Genomic DNA, 20285 nt, shown 5'->3' on the forward strand with positions numbered 1-20285 from the left:
TTCTTAGCTGACTATAATCTAAATGGAAGTTGTGTAAGAATATATTGGACAAAGAACATTATGCAAATGTAATGTGTAAAACATCTTGATTTGATACGTTTATATATTGCAATATGATTGTCATTGTAGCAATAATTAGCATCTCTATCCTGTTACATAGTGGTCCTTTCTTTTTAGTGACTGCAATAATCAAGTTCTAGTCTCTTAGCAGTTTTGATGATTATAATACAATATTGATTTCTATATTCATTATACTATACATTAGATCTCTAGGGTTTATATACTACTTGTTTCAAGTTGGTACCCTTAAACAACATCTGTCCTATCCCCCAGCCCCAGCAACTATGGCTTTATTCTTGGTTTTCATGAGTTTTGCTTTTTTAGAGTCCATGTATGATATCAGAGAGTAGTTGTTTTTCTTCTTCTTATTTCATTTAGCATATGTGTTCAAGGTCTGTCTGTGTTGTTGCAAATGGTAGGATATCCTTCTATCTCATGACTGAATAATATTCTATTGTATGTATACATCATATCCTCTTTATCCATTTATCCGTTGATGGGCACTTGTTTCCATATCTTGGCCATTGTGAATAATGCTGCAATAAATATGGGAGTGCATTCGTCTCTTCAATATCCCATTTTCATTTCCTTTGGGTATATACCCAGAAGTGGAATTGGTGCATCATATAGATATGTTTAGTTTTTGAGGAACCTCCATACTATTTTCCACAGCGGTTGAGACAATTTATATTCCCACCAACAGTATACTCCCTTTTCTCCACATCCTCACCAACACGTGTTATCTCTTATTTTCATGATGAAAGCCATTCTAATGGGTATGAGGTAATATTGCATTATGGTTTTGATTTGCATTTCCCAGATGAGTATTTGTGTGGAACAGTTTTTCACGTACCTGTTGGACATTTGAATGTCCTCTTGGAAGAATGTCTATTTAGTTCCTTTGCCCATTTTAATATCTATTTTGTTGTTTTGTTTTTGAGTTGTAGGAGTTTTTTGTTGCTCTTGCTGTTACTGATTTGTATGAGTTATGGACTTTAAACATTTTATCTTTGAGTTCTTCATATATTTTAGATATTAACCCCTTCTCCAGTATATGGTTTGCAAAAATTTCTCCCATTCTGTATGTTGGCTTTTCATTTTGTTAATTGTTTATTTTGCTGTGCAGAAGCTTTAAGCTTTATATAGTCCACGTTGTTGAGTTTTTCTTTTGTCCGTTTGTGCTTTTGGTGTCACATCTGAACAATCTTTGCTGAGACCAATGTTGAGGAGCAGCTTCTCTGAGTTTTCTTCTAGGAGGTTTATAGCATCAGGTCTTATGTTCAAGTCTTGGATCCATTTTGAGTTAGATTTTGTGGGCAGTATAAGACAGATATCAAATTAATTGTTTTGCACATATTTATCCAGTTTTCCCAACACCATTTGTCAAGGAGACTATCCTTTTCCCATTGGGTGTTCTTGGCTCCCTTGTTGAATATTAATTGACTGCATACATGGGGCATTAATTCTGGGCTCTCAATTCTGTTCCATTGGTCTGTGGGTCTATTTTTATGCCAGTGCCATATTGTTTTTATTACTATAGCTTTGTAGTACAGTTTTCAATCAGGAAATGTGATACCTCTAGTTTTTTTTCTCCCCTCAAGATTTCTATGGCTATTAGGGGTCTCTTGTGGTTCCAAATTTTAGGTTGTTTTTTGTATTTCTGTGAAGAATGCCATTGGTATATTGGTGGGCATGTTGAATCTACAGATGGCTTTGGATAGTATAGACTTTTCCACATTATTGATTCTTTTGATCCATGAATATGGGATGTCTTTCCATTGTTCAATTTCCTTCAACAAAGTCTTGTAGCTTGCATTGTACAGATCTTTTACTTGGCTAAATTTATTCCTAACAAAATATTTTTATTGTTTTTGATGCTGTTGTGAATGGGATGGTTTTATTTCTTTTTCAGATGTTTCACGCATAGAGCGTATAGAGATGCAACTGATTTCTGTACGTTGATTTTATATCTTAAAACTTTATTGAGATTTATTGAAATTGCTGATTAGTTCCAGGAGTTTTTTGCTTGAATGCTTGGAAGGTTTTCTACATAAAAGTCATATCTTCTGCAAATGGGATCTGCTTAAGAATTAGAGAGGTTTCTTTTTTTCTTTGAGTATTTAAACAAAGTAACAGCAAGAAAACATTTCTTTATACAAGAGTCAAGTTTAGGATTTTGGAGGGCACTACCTTAGACAAAGAGCCACTTGATCCCTCCTCTTTAATCCAATGCTTAGGACAGTTATGCAAGTATCCAGGAGAGAGAGAAGGGAAGCAACACATTTAATTTTCTTTCTTAGTCCCCAGAGCAGAATTGGCTCTCTCTTATCTCTCTTTCGTTGGCTCTCAGATGCTGCTGCTTCTGCTCCAGGAAACTACAAAGGCTACTTGGAGTCAATCCATTTAAAACAAGACCAAATTGTTATAGTAAGTAGTGGAAGAAAGCTTTCATGGAAATTGATCTTTAAAGATTAATGTTTATAAAAATATGCTTATTGTATATTTAACAAATCTTAGTTATAATTATAAGTATAAATTCATAGAAAATAAATAAAGAATAACTCAAGCTTTGTTCTTTGATGCACTTTTTCCAACACAGTTGGAATATATGCTGGCTGTATTAATTTTCTATTTCTGTGTCACAGATTAGGACAAAGTTAACTGCTTAAAATAGTAGTCACCTGTTAGCGCACAGTTCTTTGGTCAGAAGTCCTACCCAGTAGGCTTGGTTGGATTTTATCCTCAAGGCATCACAAGGCCAAAGTCAAGGAGTCAGCCCTGCGGGGCTCTTTTCCGTAATCTCTGGGTAAGAATCTTGTTCCAAGTCGAGACAGGTTGTTGGCAGAAGAGAGTTCCTTGTGGCTTTAGGGATGAAGGTCCTATTTTCTCATTGTCAGCCTAGCACCTCTCTAAGATTCTAGAAGCCACCCCATTTCCTGTCATATGGCCCCCTCTATCTTCATTTACCAATAGAGAACAAACCCTTTTAGCACTTCAAATTCTCTGATTTCCTTATATTACCAGAGAAAACTCTCTGCTTATAAAGAACCCATGTGATTCCAGTAGATCATCGAAAGCAAATCTTCAGATTGATGGACTCCGTTTTGCCACAGAAATAACATAATCATGGAAGTCATATCTTATCATATTCACAGATTCCTTCCACGCTCAGAGGTGAGGGAACTTTACAAGGGCAAAGATCTGGGGATCTCATTCTTAGAATTTTGCCTACCACAGTGACACAATATTACACTGTCCATAATGTTTACCATAGGCAGTAAAGCCAGCCAGATCGATGGCCCCATTAATCTTCCCAAAGGCGACTATTGCAAGCTTGTGATAGTAACACAATCAGTCTTTGAAGTACCTGTCAGGTCGTCCTCTTTGTTCATTTTCACTTCTTCAGTGGGTGGGCAAGTCTGACTTTCCAGGTCTTCATAATTTTTTTTTAACGTTTATTCATTCATTTTTGAGAGACAGAGGGGGAGGGGTAGAGGGAGAGGGAGACACAGAATCCAAAGCAGGCTCTTGGCTCTGAGCTGTCAGCACAATGCCCAACGCAGGGCTTGAACTCACGAACCGCGAGATCATATCTGAGCTGAAGTCGGACGCTTAACCGACTGAGCCACCCAGGTGCCCCTTGACTTTCCAGGTCTTCTTTTGCGACTGGTTTTGTCAGTGATTCCAGTATTTCTATACCACTTTGGTCTTCTGGGACCCTGGCTTCTTTTGAAAGATTCACAATTTAATTTCACAATCAGTTTGTATTTGCCTTGTGTGCTCTGTACGGTATCCCGCAATCAGTGACAGACCAGCGGGGAAGGATGTGCAGAGCTGTATCGTGACGCCCTGAGAGGTGATAGATGCTTCAGGTCACACATCTACTCAGTGGAGCAGCTGGGAATGGAACCTGGTTCTCAAAATGTTATTCACTCTTACTTTTAACAATTGTCTATTAATATCCCTTCATTCTTGGCACTTTGTTTAGAATGATGAGCCTTACTTCTCCTTTCTGATAAACTTCTATGCCTTTCTCCAGGACCTCTTTCCTTGAGAAACTTCCTCTGACCTACTCTGTGTCTTTTGCCCTCGCACTCTGGCACAACCGATGCCTTTCTCCAGGCTGCTCCGGTAGCCCTGGGCCCAAACATCTATTACAATCCTTAGCAGGCTGTGTCCAACCAATTAATTTATGCTAACAGCTCTCCAGTATAAGCATCACGTAAAAGGAAGTAGGTCTTACTTATTCTGTACTACAGACATTTAGCTGCATCTCTAGCAGATAATACACAGTAAGGCAATGTCAACGAAGTCCAGAGAAACAGTGTCGGTTTAAGTTAGAAGGTGGCTCTCAACTAGAGGTGATTTTGCAACGCCTTCAATCTCCTGAAGAGTTTGGGCAATGTTTGGAGATATTTTGGTTATTGTCACTCCCAGGGAAGGAATGCTACTCGATCTATGGCTAAAGGTCAGGGACGCCTCAGAATTTGCTGCATTGCACAGGATGGCCCCCCACACATACAGAAAATATTGTCCAGCCCAACACGTCAGTAGTGTTAAGGCTGAGAAAGTCTGAGTTACACAACACAGAGAGGGGGGTCGGACCTTAGGGAAAAAACACGGAGAGAAGCCAGAATTGTCCGATTTCTTGTATTTCTTTAACTGCAGATGTAGGGAAGCGAAGAACGTCTTGAAAAGCCGGGAAGAGTCAAGGTCTGGGTCAAAACGTTACCATTCATACACTCACCACTCATGGTTGCCTTGGTGATCAGAACTCCGTGTTGTTTTAGAGGCCTCATGACAAGGAAAGTATTCAGTAATTACAGGTACAGTATATTTGCTCTAGTTAGTTTCACTGGAGAGAAGAGGAGTTTGGGAGAAATTTGTACAAGACAAAGCTAATTATGAATAAGATGAAGAATATAACTTTTCTTTAAAAAGACTAACTTAAGTGCACCTGGGTGGCTCAGTGGGTTAAGCGTCTGACCCTTGGTTTCAGCTCAGGTCATGATCTCACAGTTTGTGAGATCGAATCTCACATTGGGCTCTGTGCTGACTGCACAGAGCCTGCTTGGTATTCTCTCTCTGCCCATCCTGTGTGTGCAAATTACCCCCCTCTCTCAAACAATAAACAAAATTAAAAAAACAAATAAAACGGCTAACTTAAATGTGTGGGCTCAGGACAGCATCTATACGGTACCAACATGTTTTTCCCACTGACTCTGGTCAGATTAGTGTAGCAAGTGGTTCTCAGCCTGTGACCCTAGGAACAGCAGTGTCACCTGACAACTTGTAGGAAATGCAGATTTTCATGTCCCTTTTCACACTTGCTGAATTGGAAACTCAGGAAATGAAAGCAATGTATCTTTCAATAAGTCCTCCAGGTGATTATGATACACATATGCAGGTAATAAACAACATAGGTTTATTGATAATCATCAATTTTTTTTTCACCTGTTCCACTAAAATTAACATCAAGGAATGGAAGGTGCCCTAGGCTAAGAGAAGTTTCACTTAAGGGATGCCCTGTGGAGGATGGCTTGGGTTTGAAGCAATCTCTCCTGTTTCTCAGGCTATTCCCTATAGATTTCATGGCCCTACAGTGCAATAATACTTTATCAAGACCTCTGCTGTCCTCTGTATACACTGATCCACTTAATTCAGCAATGCTAGCACAGTAGAAATCATCGACCTGTTATTAAAAGTGAGGGAACAGCCAAAAGAGATGAACCTGCCTGAGGTCATGTGACTAGTAATTGTTGAGATAGGAACATAATTTAGACCTACAAAGCCAATATGCTTTGTACCAGGCAATAGTAGATTTTTTTTCTTCTTTTTTTAGAGTTTATTTATTTATTTCTGAGGGTAGGGGCAGAGGAGGGGCAGGAATCTCAAGCAAGCTTCCCTCTGTCAGTGCGGAGCCCAACATGGGGCTTGAACTCATGAACTGTGAGATCATGACCTGAGTCGAAATCAAGAGTCAGATGCTTAACTGATTGAACTGCTCAGGCACCCCTAGGATAGTAGATTTCTGATGACCAAGGCACTTGGGCATTCTAGCTATTTCTTTATTAGAAAACCATCAATGTCCTTTAAATAGATTTCCTAGTGTCCTTTATTTTAGTAAGAAAACCACAGATCCTATTGCCTTAGTATAGGTTATGATTCTTGTAGTTTGTCTTATTAGGAGTTATATATCATGTAAGAGTTTATACTAGAGTTGAGTCTGCTTCTTAAGTCAGTTTTCATTTATGAGTATTGGTAATAATGTGTGAGAGAACAAAGTTGCCATTGGTTCTCAGAATAGTACAGAAAAGTGCTGGGATGAATTTAACTACTGTCTTTCTCATTAAATTTTTACAGAATCTCAGCAGGTAAATTTCAAACACGTTCTGGACATTCTTTCCCCACAAAATTGCTTCTTTTCAAACCTAAAAGTGATTCTTATAAGAGCCTCACCCTCCTTATTTCCAAGAGAGACAATTTTTATAGCAATAGAAGGACTCCAAGTGCCTGGTACAACGAGAGTTAAAGAAACTTTGAAGAAGGTTCTCTCGCAAAACCATAGGAAAAGTGATACTAGAATATCATACAGATGATAGAGGAATTTATAAATCTTTGGGTTACACTAATTGGAAAGAGATAAAGAGTAACAATATGGTGCAAGAAAAGAGTAAGAAAAGATTTATAAGGAGGATTTCATTCTTCCAGGGGAGTATCGAGAATTAAAAAACAAACATTATGAAGAAGGGTCAACAAATTCAAACCACTTTTTTTCCTTGCCTGAACAATTTCCAGAGTACACTTGCCAAAAGTAAAATAGGCTTGGGATAGTGGGATATTGTTTTTCTCAAGAGTTACTACATACAAATGGATAAAGGAAACAGGATATTTATATATGCAATGGAATATTACTCAGCCATAAAAAGGAAACCTTGCCATTTGCAACAATATGGATGGATCATGAGGGCATTATGCTAAGTGAAATAAGTCAAAGAAAGACTAATACTGTGTGATCTCACTTACATATAGAATCTAAGAAAGATACCAAACTCATAGATACAGAGAACAGACTGGTAGTTGCCAGAGGCAGGAAGAGAGGTTGGGCAAAATGGGTGAGGGGGTCAAAAGGGACAAACTTCTAACAAAATAACTAAATCCTAGGGATATAATGCACAGCCTGGTGACTATAGTTAACAATACTGTATTGGATATTTGAAAACTGCTAAGAGACTAGCTCTTGAGGTTAATGTAACACAAATCCCTGAATTCTACTACCAATATTGCACTTACATTAACTCACTAAAAGTTTTTTAAAAATAAACAAATAAAGAGCACTACATTAAAGAACCTGTGTTCACACTCACACACACACACACACATTGTAGGTTAAACTACACTGCAATTGAAATTAAAAAAATAAAAGTTCTCATCACTAGGAAAGAACTTCTAACCGTGCGTTGATGGATGTTACCTAGACTTACCGGGGGGATCATTTCACAATATATGCAGATATCAAATCATCACGCTGTTCACCCAAAACTAATGTTCTATGTGAATTAGATCTCAATTGAGGAAAAAAGTGTCACATACCTGTTACTCGGAGTTTCTCTGTACCAACCACAACTTCCTTTTCGTCGACAGTAAACAGTGGCTTGCCATCCTTGGAGCTGATCTGAAACTGCTGACTGTGGACCTCTACCATTTTGGGACCTGAACGATTCATTACGACAGTTCATTAGGAAGTGTGTATTATGTAGGTAGAGTCAAAATCTCTTTTTACACCATGCCAGGTCCCCCGGCAATACCAAATTACTACATATATACAATCTGTTACCAACTGTGTTTTTTACAAATTCTGTAATTAAATGTTTTACGTTGTAAGCCTGAATCTATTATGTTATTAAACTTAATTTATGTCAAATACGTGCTGATCTACAAAGCACAATGTAAGGAGATGCTGAATCGCTATGTCGTACACCTGACCCAAATGTAACCTTGTTTGTCAACTATACTCAAATTAAGAAAAAAATTAAAGAGGTGCCTGGGTGGCTCAGTCTGTTAAGCATCTGACTTCGGCTCAGGTCATGATCTCATGGTTTGTGAGCCCCATGTCAGGTTCTATGCTGACAGGTCAGAGCCTGGAGCCTGCTTCAGATGCTGTCTCCCTCTCTCTCCGCTCCTCCCCCACTCACGCTCTGTAGCTCTCTCTCTCTCAAAACTAAACATTAAAAAATTAAAAAAACAAAACCATGTTAGTCCATATCAAATACATGAAAGAATAAATCACTTAAAAGTTAGGTTTTTCAAGTTAAAACTAGCCAAAAATAGCATAACTCATCTACTCAGCTTATTTAAATTTGTAATCTTTTGAGGATTAGCCAACTAAAGATTTTATATTCTGAAGATGTGAGGTTTGTGAAAGACCATTTTTTTTAATGTTTAGTTTTGAGAGACAGCATGAGTTGGAGAGGGGCAGAGAGAGGGGGACAGAGGATCCAAAGCAGGCTCTGCACTGACAGTGGCCAGCCTGATGCAGGGCTCGAACTCACAGACCATGAGATCGTGACCTGAGCCAAAGCTCGATGCTCAACTGACTGAGCCCCCCAGCTGCTCCACGAAAGACCATTTTAAGAATGGCTCACTTTAATGGCCAAAGCCAGCCCAGAAGATGAATCCTCCTTGATTCACTCCCTGTCCGTATCCTCTGGGGAGGTCCCCACCTCTTACCCCCAGGTAGAAAACAAGACAGCACCATGGAAGAAACCTTCAAGTTTCTGTCCTTTCTTTAGGACAGAAAGTCCTTGATGGCATTTTTGTTTTCTTCTTCACTCCTTCCTTCTTTGTATTTCAGTGACAACAGCAATACTTTCCCCTCCAAATTTCATCTCCTCAGGTGAGTTGAAGACTCACTGCTTTAGATTCCTTTTAGACTTCCAAGGTTTGGCGGGTGCTCCCACGCCCAGACCAGGGATGCTGTGCCCTCAACAGCATATGCGACTTTGTTCCATTTCTCTTGCCCACACTCAGGCGTTCACCATTTTACGTCTCCTAATTCTTCTTCGTGTTTCCAATCTTTCTGACCCTGGCAGCATAATGGATCCATCTCTCCAGAACACAGCTCTGAGCGATCACTCAAAGAACTACATGTGTTCCCTAATTCTTTTGTACGTTAGCTTTAAATTCTCATCTGGGAGTATAAATGTACTGAGAAAATGGGTATCTTATAGTCCTGTGTGTGTGTTCCTTACCCCTCCCACTACTCATTAAAGTTGAAGGATACCTAGCTAGAAATTAAACAGGAGCTCTTCCATGAATACGTTAATCAGTTTTGGATATGGTCACCGACATATTCTTATGTCATTTCATTAATCGGTACTGCAAAAGCCTTCAGTGACTCTTCATTTACCTGCATCTCTCTGTGTGTGTATGACAGTTATAAAGTGGACCACATTTCTCTATTTTTCCTTGATGTCTTAATCTTCTTTCTCTTAAGGAAACCTGACTTTATTTTTTTGGATAGTTGCCTGTATTTTCGCTCGTCCACACTTTCACCCAGACTCAGTCACTCAGTGATTCAGCGCCACCGTTTACCTCTTCTGGGTCACTGATATAGTTCAGATATTTATCATATAAATACTGATTTGCATTAAATGATGAATATCAGGTTATCTGAGTTTAAAATTGAGAGGGGAAACAAAAAATCTGGAAATTTATGCAGTAACACTTCACTGTTTAGCTTATTGGAGACTCATACAACAGTTCTAGGAGGCTTCATTGAGTAAAAAGGGTTAAACTACATTTTTTCCCCCTGTAACCACTGTTCCATATCTGATGATGAAGTGTTCAAAGAGTTTAGCTGCATAATTTTCATGAGTAGGGAAACCATATAAACCCTTACTCAAGTCAAAGAAAATGCAGGGGCACCTGGGTGGCTCAGTCGATGAAGCGTCTGACTTTGGCTCAGGTCATGATCCCATGGTTTGTGAGTTTAAGCCCCGTATCTCTCTTCCTTTAACTCTCTGTCCCTACCCCACTTATATATTCTCTCTCTCTCTCTCTCTCAAAAATAAAGAAATAAACTTTAGAAAAAGGAAATGCGAAAAGATGACTCTTGATCGTAGGATTATGAGTTTGAGCCCCATGTTGGGTGTGGAGATTACTGAAAAAAAAAAAACTTTGAAAAATGCAGAAAAATGAGTCTGTACCATTGAGCATAAATTTATGGCATGTTTTTTATGTTCAAGGTTTTGTGCTAAGCACTGAGGACATATCAACAAGTGGGATGTAGCTCACAGCTAAGTCCACTGAAGAAAAAAGCACGTAAAACTAGTTTCAGGACAATTTGGTAAGCGCTGTGGTACAAGCATAGGCAATGTTTAAGGAGAACCCTGAAATGGAATCCGTGGTCTATCCTTGGGGGTCAAGAATGGCACCCTGGGGAAATGCTGTCTGAGCTGACTTTGAAGAAAGAGTTTCTATTTCCCTGATGGAGGGAGAATGAGGCATGCCAGCTAGAGGGAAAGACTTGAGCAAAAGTCTCAGATGTGAATAGAATTCCATCTTCATTTTATTAAAAACAAGGAGGCGTTGAATGTTCAATTTAAATACGTTTCCACTTCAGAAAACATCATTCCTGAGCCCATACTCACAGGGATAATCATCTCTTAAAATAACTGAGTTTCTAATTAATCTTTTAAATTTTATTAATATTCTACTAGTTTTTATTAACCTAGCTGGACATTGATTAGAACTAAGCAAATAATCTTTTGCAGTGGAATTCTCTGAGACATGAAATTCAAACTCCACCTTGGTGATGAAAACAAGAGCTATCTGGTGAAGTAAAATTTTTAACGACAGGCTCTGGTACAAAGAAGGAAATGAAAAATGAAAGAAATAAATAAAGGACGGTTTTATGACTAATTAAGTTTGTGAAATTGGCTTAAGGGTTTTCTCCAGTGAAAATACAGCCAAGGTTTTCCTGACATACAGAATCCCTGACGGCTTTACTTGGATGTGTGACTTCCCCCTCATCTTTTCTACCTCAGTCCCGTCCCCCCAGCCTCTTCCCAGTCAACCGCACAGGGAGCCAGTCTCTTCATTTCAGGTTTATGCTTCCCCTATTTCTTTTACACACAAATGAGCAAACACATGTGTCTTTCCTTATATCCCTTTCTTACTTCTGTGAAGGGTAGCCTACAATAGGTAGTCTCCTGCACTTTACTTTTATCACTGACAAATACGTCCAGGAAGTTACTCCAAATCAATCCATAGGCATCTTCCTTATTCTTTTAAACAGATGCTTGGTATTCATGTGGATGCATGTGGTTATTCAACAGTTGATCCATACATCTGGATATTTAAGTAGTTTTTGAGGGGTTTTTATAATGTTTATTTTTGAGAGAGTGAGCAAGCGAGCAAGCAAGAGCAAGCATGCTCTCGGGGGAGGGGCAGAGACAGAGGAAGACAGAGATCCAAAGCAGGCTCTGGGCTGTCAACACAGAGCCCAATGAAGGGCTCAAACCCATGAGCCATGAGATCATGACCTGAGCTGAAGTCAGACACTTAACCGACTGAGCCATCCAGGCGCCCCTTGACGTTTTGCAATTAAAAATACTGCTGCAGAGAACAACCTTTGGACACATGTATTTTGTTTTGTTGGGGTTGTATCTTCAGGGTAGATTCTTAGAAGTGGAATTACTAGGTCAACAGGTGTGTATATAAGTACTTCTGTTAGACTTCCCCATGGCTCCGACTATATCTTTTTGTACAGATCTGACTCCGCGAATCACAGTAATGCTGCAGCACCCTTCACCCCTCTGCATGTCCTCCAAAATACAAATTGTGTTCTCCTTCAAAGAAATTCCCCTTTTATTTATTTATTTTTACCATGGAGCTTTCAAAAAGTAGTACTTCAGGACTTTTCAACATAAATTATTTTTTTTGGATTTACCAGTTTTCAGAGAAATTATACAAATTTAACACTATCCTCAGAATGGAAAACTTGTTTGGGAAGGAATTCATTCCATATATATATATATATATATGTATATATCTATGTATATATATGTGCATGTATATGTATATGTATATATATTCCATACATACATATATACATACATATATATATCCCCCCCCTCCCCAATATACATCTCGTAGTGTCAGCTGCTTTTCTCTGAGAGAACACCTCTTTTTCTGACTGGGCATTCTGGCTGTAGTTTCTCATCATAAAGATCTTCATTGTCTTTTTTGGTGGAACTGGAAAGTGGGTTCATTTGGGTTTTCTTCCTAACCTACTGTTTCTGGTTTGTCTTTCCAGCCACTGTAGTGGCCAATCCCATCTCTTCTTCAGCCTTGGCTTCTTATGAAAACATTCAGTATCCTTAAGTGGACATCACTTGTCTCTGGGGCCAGTCGCGGTATTTCACTATATTTAATTTGGGGAGTTCCTGGGGCAGTACTATTTGTTCCTCAGTTGGAGGAAAATCCAGGTGGATTTTTCTGGAAGTCTTTCTGGGTTAGAATCTGCCTAGTGCTGAAGGCAACAGTTTTGGATTTCCACTGAGAGCATGCTGGCCAGATTCTTGACAAATTCTTGCGGTTCTACAGGGAAGAGTGGTACAGGTCAGCCCATTTGCCATCAACACCCACCCCTCCCTGACACTGGTACCTTCCCACCCATCTGTCATCCTTTTCCTCTTTTTTTAATTCTAGAATGTCCACTTCTGAGATGCAATCTGGCATCGAGTTCTCCACATTCTTGCTTCCATCGAGGCCTCCATAGGCTCACCCCAGAACTTCTTCTGCAACATCTGAAGATACGGTGCTCAGAAGAGCTGACTCCAAGTTCTAGAAGATGTCATCACAGTTTTCTTCTTGTGTGTTTTACATGAGGACAGATCTTGGAGGGGCCTCAGTCACAGTCAGAGGGAATCAAGTTGCTATCTTTGATTGTGTTGATTAGTACCGTCATGACTCCCCTACACTTTTCGTCAACTCCCAAAGTGTTGGCCTCAGCTTTGAGTAATGATGACACGCTGGAGCAGCAAACAGAAGACTCTCGGTTACGTCTCCTAGCAGGAGCTACAGAAACCTCTGCCCAGAGGATCAAAGTTAAAGAGAAAAAGTCCGTGAATTCCCACCAATCTGGAGAGAAGGTCCCTAAGCATCACCCTCACTTCAAACCTCTTCCCAGAGCTTGCTGGCTGCTTTAGTGATTCATTCCCTGAAACTAGGGGTGCATTAATCAAGTGGCTGAAAAGCCAAACACATCTGTTATCGTTCTGCTTTGGTCTCCTGAGAACATTCTTACATTCTCAGCCTGCTGCCCTCTGTGCTGTTCCGAGCTGTGCGTCCCTGAGGTGCGCTGCACTGGAAGGTTGCTCGTCTTCAGGTTCACAGTCACCGCCCTCTTTCTCCTTTTCCCCAGGAAGGATGCAAAGCAGCAAAATCTAGGTAACTTCACAGAAACACGCAGCTGGGATAAAACACTGGTATTTTTGGCCTCATTTCTGATGTTTCTTCTGCGGAGTTCAATCATTCCACCCAGAGATATCTTGGCTGCTGGTGGACTGCTGTCCCTTAATAGAGTGTCCATGAAATTCTGCAGTACTATATTCACTTTATTCTTCTGTTTTACGTTTCTATTCTTGATATTAGTCATGCTCTGGGTATACAAAGGCTTTTGCAGAAGCTTCTCATGGCTATGCAGAAGTTCCAAGAAGCCTAACAAACTTGCGGGGCTGATGAGATTCTTATTTCTCAGCTTTGCTATTCGAAGACCTAAATTTGTTTTTTTGTTAATTTTTAAACGTTTGTTTATTTTTGAGACAGAAACAGAGCATGAGCAGGGGAGGGGCAGAGAGACAGGGAGACACAGAATCTGAAGCAGGCTGAACTGTGAGATCATGACCTGAGCCAAAGTCAGAGGCTTAACCGACTGAGCCGCCTGGGTGTCCCTCAGATACTTGGATCTAAGACACTGTGATCATAGCAGAGGACATCTTTCAGCACCCAGGAAGACGACTTGGGCATCTGGGTGGCAGTGACCGAATTGTGCCATAAACATTCCCAGCCTCCCCAGTGGGGTTATTTGGTTGTTCTTTGAAAATCTCCACTTGGATTGGGAGTGACTAGAACTCTATAGAAATCCCAAGGTCGATGCCAGCAGCTCTGCTTGATCGAATTCTGTACCGATTGCCTGTCACTGGAAAGCTGGTGGTTTTCCCAGGATGCACTGCAGCCGGGCTCCATGCCCAGAAAACCCGGACTGCCAAACCCGACCAGCCCACCTGAATAAATGTTTTTATGCTAACCAGAATTCGTCTCTGTTATTTGAAATGAAAAGGAAATTAATGGCAGGAACGAGAGCTGCACTTAGAGTTCATAAGATTCCCGTTATTGTTGCTGTGAGTCAGTATCTTTCAGCTCAAGGATTTGAAGTGCTAGCTGTCGTTGCTTGCTTGTCAGTGTTTAACTTCTTTGGGGATTTAAGGCTTTTGGTTTTGACTGTACTCATTGCCATTACTTTCAGTGGTTTAGTAATAAGCAATTATTCACTTAATTAAATGGGACGAATTTGGCTTGTTCACATAAGTTACATTTTAATATCCAGGTTGGCTATGTTTAACTTCTTCCAGGAAATAGGAGGCTGGAGCGACCGCGATTGTGGAAGTTGTTTACTTGAGAATAACCTTGTCAGCTGAACAGTATTCTCTGGTTCAGGGTCTTCCATATAACAGAGGCTTTCCAAATAAGAGTTTACCAGAAATCACTCATTTTAACATACTGAGCGTGGAACACCAAGGTTAAAACTCAAGATTTAAGGTGACCAGCTAAAACCAAAGTAATTCTAATGGGAATGTCTTTTGGGTTTTTTGTATATATATATATATATTTTTTTTAAGTAAATTCCTTGGTGACAAAAATGGTATCCATATTTGCAGGAAATAGGGCCATAATTCAAGGAAATCTGATTGGAGAGAGGGAGTGGCGCATCCCAGGCTGAGGGAAGTCCTGGGGTTTGCTTTTCCTGCTAAACTACTAATTCCTGCTAACTGCTAATTCCTGCTTACTCCTGGTTTGGCTTGTTCTGCTAAATAGCTGCGTGTTCTTGAGCAAATTTGCTTTCCAGTGCTTTCAGTTTTTTTTCATTCATGGAACTGGAGGCAGATTTATAGCACATCTCTCTTGTATGATATATGAAAATCTGCATTCAATAAAAAATTAAATGAGGAAATAATTATTTGCAGTAAATCATTTTTATAAGAATATAAAGGGAACCTTTTACTTTTGGAGCTCCTAAGGGCTATGTACATATTCTTTGTATGTTATTACTTACATGACAGCATATAGAAAGTTCCACGCCGGCACTACGATGAGCAAAAATCCCTCACACATATAAAAGCTACAAGGAATTTTGTGAAATAATGGTAAAGATAACTCATAATACTACACAAGTCATCAAGAAAATATGGCTTGATTTAGACGCGTTTCAAGAACATGTATGCTGGATAAACTCAGGCCAGGTTCATGTCCAGAGCCACTGAGAATTTCACCGGACTTAGTGATCAAACAAACTTCTAAGCGAAAGAGAAATAAGTTATAAAGAGTAAAGCGGAACATAAAATATGGAACTCCTGTCTGAGCATGATAAAAAGGATTCATCAGGCTAATATATGGCCGTAGTTTCCAATGTGCTATTATTCTGTTTTGTAAAAAGGAGACATTGAGAGTCACTGGCTTGGGCTGGTGGGACACTTGCCATCTGTTTTCCCATAACCCAAGAGGCCACTCAACTTCTTAGGCTTGGCACACCTATAGACTGCTGGTAGTATAGAGAATGGGTACACTTTCCTTTCACTAGGTGCTTTGCTCTTTTATCATTTCTCCCACCTATGTTCTTCCTCCCTCATCCTTTTCTCACTGTGTAAGATTTCATGGGATCTTACTCCTTGGTGCCTTATTCTCTGGTGTTAGCTGGTTGGATAGCATACGTAGCTGGCCCAAGGGCAGCAGGTTAAACACATTAGTTGGGCCAATTAGAGTACTTTGTTGTGAACTTAAAATTCATGAAGACCAAGCTGGTTGGTGCCAATCAGATAAAGAACCAGAGAGGTCCAGTAGGCCTAGAGTTAGAACTGATGTGGCCAAGTGAAAACAGTGGGCAGGGATGCCCGAGAAAGGAGGGGTACGTGGGAGAGGAGAAAGGGAAGAAGGAGGAGGTGGGGAGGGGAAGAGAGAGAGAATCTTAGACCCTGGTCTCTGTTCTTCTGATGCCAGCTTCTTTGGTGCCTTTCCTTTGGTCTCAGATTCGTTGGCATTCTGCAATAATCATGTGTCTCTTACTACCTTGAACAGTCTCTATTTCTTGGAATCGAAATAAAAACTTTAATTAAAATATGTCGCTGTCTCCAACTGTTCTCTGCGGTCAACAGAGCATGGCATTTAGAAAACTCATACTTCACCTGTTCATGAATAGTCGTGAATTCTTTAGAAGAGAGACATATATCCATTCAGCACAACCATCCACAGACCACTCACATGCAAAGCTCTGTGAAGAAGCTGGACTCACCCACTTTTAACCTGCCCGTGACCTCCCCTGCAGAGTTGCGTGCGTTGACGGTCACGTTCTGAGTTGACTGCAGAAGCAGGGAGGAGTCCTAGAAGGACATTTACAAAATGTGACAAAATGTGACACACACATACTATTCATTTATTCACTTGCTCGCTTAGTTTTGGAGAGAGAGAGGGTGTGTTCGTGTGCGTTCCTGTGAGCAGGGGAGGGGGAGGGAGGATCTGAAGCAGGCTCCACACTCAGCCCTTCAGTGCAGAGCCCGACATGGGGCTTGCTCTCACGACCCTGGGATCGTGACCTGAGCCAAAGTCAAGAGTCAGATGCCTAACTGACTGAGCCACCCAGGTACCCCGACAAATATATGCTATTTAATATGAGTGTGGGGCACCTGGGTGGCTCAGTCAGTTAAACATCTGACTTCAGCTCAGGTGATGATCTCATGGTTCATGAGTTGAAGCCCCGCGTTGGGCTCTGTGCTGACAGCTCGGAGCCTGGAGCCTGCTTTGGATTCTGTGTCTCCCCCTCTCTCTGCCCCTTCCCACTCACAGTCTGTCTGTCTGTCTCTCTCTCAAAAATAAACATTAAAAATTTTTAAATAAAAAATAAAATGACTATATTTATATTCATATATAAATTTAGGATTTATAGGAAATAAATTTTCCATTGTCAGAGATTCTGTGCCGTATACAGTATTTTTAAATCTTGGACTATATTATGTTAAAAGAGTAAATACATTTTGTTTACCCCAACAGTTTAAAGCAATACATATTTATTATATTATTGCTTTTGTGGGTCCCCTGTTCAGGGCCTCAGGGGGCTGAAGGGATGAGGATCCATTCCAGACTCAAGATCTTCTTCTAAGCTCATGTGGTTGGTGGCAAAATTCATTTCCCGGCTGCTACAGGTGTCCTAACTTTTTTCCTCCCATAAATTACAATACTCTTATGGGTTTATGCTGCTTGTATGCACTGGCTGCAGCGTACCAAGTGAATTCTCAGCATGAAGATCTAAAATAATTGAGTTTTAATCAGTGTATTTTCCATTCCGAGGAATTAAAATTTCATTTCTTATTATTTATGTCCAGGACAGGGTGTATTTTTAGAAGATAAATCAGAGCATGGTTAGTTCTTCTATAATAAATACCATGTTACTTATTTGCAAAATGTAAAGCCTTCTCGCAATTTCAAAAGAGCTTTAAAAATTTGTCAGACGTCTAGGTTTTTTGAATTTTTGTTGGAAGATAAGGTGGCTTTATGTCCTAAGTGCCTTCTGTGGTATCATGGATCCGAATGGGTAGTTTTGCTTTAATAGGAGATTGTTTGCTTTAATATAAACAAATTCTTTCAGAAAGAATGCAACAATTTGGCTGTTGGATTCAGGCGGGTTTATGATCCGTTTGGGGGGAACCAAACTTTGTCTTGCAAAGTTGTAGTGAATGACATGATTTTTCAGAAGGAAAGAAGTTTCAGGAATGCTTTGGATCTCTGGCAGGTCTGAAATTCTCAAGTTGCTTCGTGGAAGGAGCTGGATCGATCAGCATCTCGTGTTGCACCCAATGATGTGACCTTAATACTTGATTTCATATCGTTCACAAATAACTAGCACGATAAGAGCTGACGGTTTATGGGTTTCTTAGGTAGAGCCTTGGCATGCAGGGGTGTGAAGAGGGGGCGCCCCTCCTGCTGCCTCTGGGCTCTCCCTGTGTGGTGGCCGCCTCCTCGACGGTGCTCTGCCCTGTGGGCTTTAGGTTGGCTTCTCTTCCTTGGACTCCCAACCATATCTTCTCAACTCGGGGAGAACCCCTGCTTCTTCACTAGCCCCCTCCCTCACCGTGGCCTTAGAAACTCTCTGCGAGTAGTAAACTGAGGCAATCCCAGGCTCGCCTCTCGGTTCCCTCTCTCAGAGATAACTGTCCTGCCTGCCACGGTCCAATATTTGAACACTGTCCTGCTCCATGTTGGTGCCATGACAGAATACGAGAGACTGGGGCAGCTTATAAACGACGACGATTTCATTCTCACAGCTCTGGAGTCTGGGAAGTCCAAGATCATGGTGCTGGCAGACTGGGTGTCCAGCGAGACTCACTTTGTGGTTCACAGAAGGCGCCTTCCAGACTCCAGCTCGCATGGTGGAAGGGGTGAGGGAGCTCCATGGGGCCTCCCTGCTTCCGTCAGGAGGACGCCACCCTCGTGACCTGAGCACCTCCCCCAGGCCCTACCTCCTATGGCCATCACCTGGGGGCTTAGTTGCACATGTGAACTTCCAGGCCATCGCAAAACCCACGTTGCTCATACGTGTCCAAGTTTTTTAGTTGTTGAAGAAAAGCAGGTAAATCTGTTCCCTGTTCTTTCTGTAAACCTGTTTTGATTTTTGTCATTTCTTGTTCTTTTCATAGAAGCTACTGCAAAATAGCTTTATCTGCTTGGAATTCTTACGTGTGCTATTCCAGCCATTTTCAGCATGATTGTTTCTACTTCGTTGGAAGCTAATTCTCTTTTTTGTGGAGTTTATCTGGTACCCTGTCTTTTAGGTGAAGTTTTCTGAATGCGGTTTCAGGTCTCAGTCTACAGCTTTCGTCTGTGGGTGTATTTTGATTTCTGGACTCACCAAGCCCGACTAAGGGATTTCCCATTGTTTTCATTCTGACCCCTGGGTCTTGTGGTGGCTCAGGGCTTGTGTCCTCGGATGACATTCGGGTCTTGGTCTGGCATTTTTATTCAAGCCTGGGCAGTGGGTGCCACTAGTGTCTGCCTTTCATTGCTGTCTCATGACGTGGGTGTAGCTGGAGTCCCATGGGGTCCCATGAGGCACCATTTTGGTTTCCGTCCCCCTCTGTGGCCTTTGATGGGAAGCCATCCCTACCTCTTTCCAGGACTGCAAACTTCAAAAGACAATCATTTCATATAAAGCTTTACCTTTGTGTGTTTCGGTTTTATTTCATTTTGGACGAGGTCTGTATGTTTGTAAATATAGCTTCTTGGTTTTAGCAGTTAGAACTGCTCTGGGTTTAGGTTAATAATGGGCAGGGTGGATGGTTTTAAATCACGAGCTCCAGATCCAATCTTGATAGGACCTCATGTGTTTGTTTTGAAGAGTTACCAAGTAATCACATGTTAGAAGCCAGAATACCATGTTGAATTATAGTTACAATAAAGAGAGTCTCTCACCGCAGCAGTATACATAAATTACGATGTGCCAAATTTTGCAAATTCATTTCTGTAGTTTTATGGAAAATTACCTCCTAGACTCATCTTTGAAAAGGAAACAGAACTAATACATCAGTGCATACAGAAGATATAAGACCTAATTTTGCTCAGTTAATCCTATTATTGGAAAAGCCATATTAGTTACCAGGTACTTTATATCTCTGGGATCACACAACATCATTCCACAGGTTTCTGTAATTTTATGTATCAATCAACATATTGTATCAATGCATCATTGTAAGAGTTTAACATGTGATTATCTAAAATAATTGATATAATTTTGCTCCCTGAGTTTTTTTTTAATGTTTTATTTATTTCTGGGAGAGAGAGAGAGAGAGACAGTGTGAGCAGGGGAGTAGGCACCCCTACTCCCGGAGTTTTTAATGTATATGGAGATCTAAAATAATCTGATAAGATATAACTAAAGGTATTAAATCCAGAAT

The 20285-nt window shown here is 40.6% G+C and overlaps 1 protein-coding gene and 1 long non-coding RNA gene across 2 annotated transcripts in view; one reads left to right on the forward strand and one right to left on the reverse strand.

Moving 5' to 3' along the window:
* The window catches only part of LOC120247438, a 31878-nt gene extending 24120 nt beyond the window's left edge, over positions 1–7758 (forward strand). Inside the window, exons 4-6 of the long non-coding RNA XR_005532308.1 lie at positions 2411–2487; positions 4729–4886; positions 7705–7758. This is a non-coding gene — a long non-coding RNA (uncharacterized LOC120247438). The remainder of the gene's footprint in view (positions 1–2410; positions 2488–4728; positions 4887–7704) is intronic.
* The window catches only part of SGCG (sarcoglycan gamma), a 97223-nt gene that overhangs the window by 21250 nt on the left and 55688 nt on the right, over positions 1–20285 (reverse strand). The window contains exon 4 of the mRNA XM_039255345.1: positions 16634–16721. Within this exon, the coding sequence (XP_039111276.1) occupies positions 16634–16721 (88 nt within the window). The remainder of the gene's footprint in view (positions 1–16633; positions 16722–20285) is intronic.

The sequence above is a fragment of the Hyaena hyaena genome, unplaced genomic scaffold, assembly GCF_003009895.1.
Source record: "Hyaena hyaena isolate Hyena2069 unplaced genomic scaffold, ASM300989v1 scaffold_11, whole genome shotgun sequence".
Classification (NCBI taxonomy): domain Eukaryota; kingdom Metazoa; phylum Chordata; class Mammalia; order Carnivora; family Hyaenidae; genus Hyaena; species Hyaena hyaena.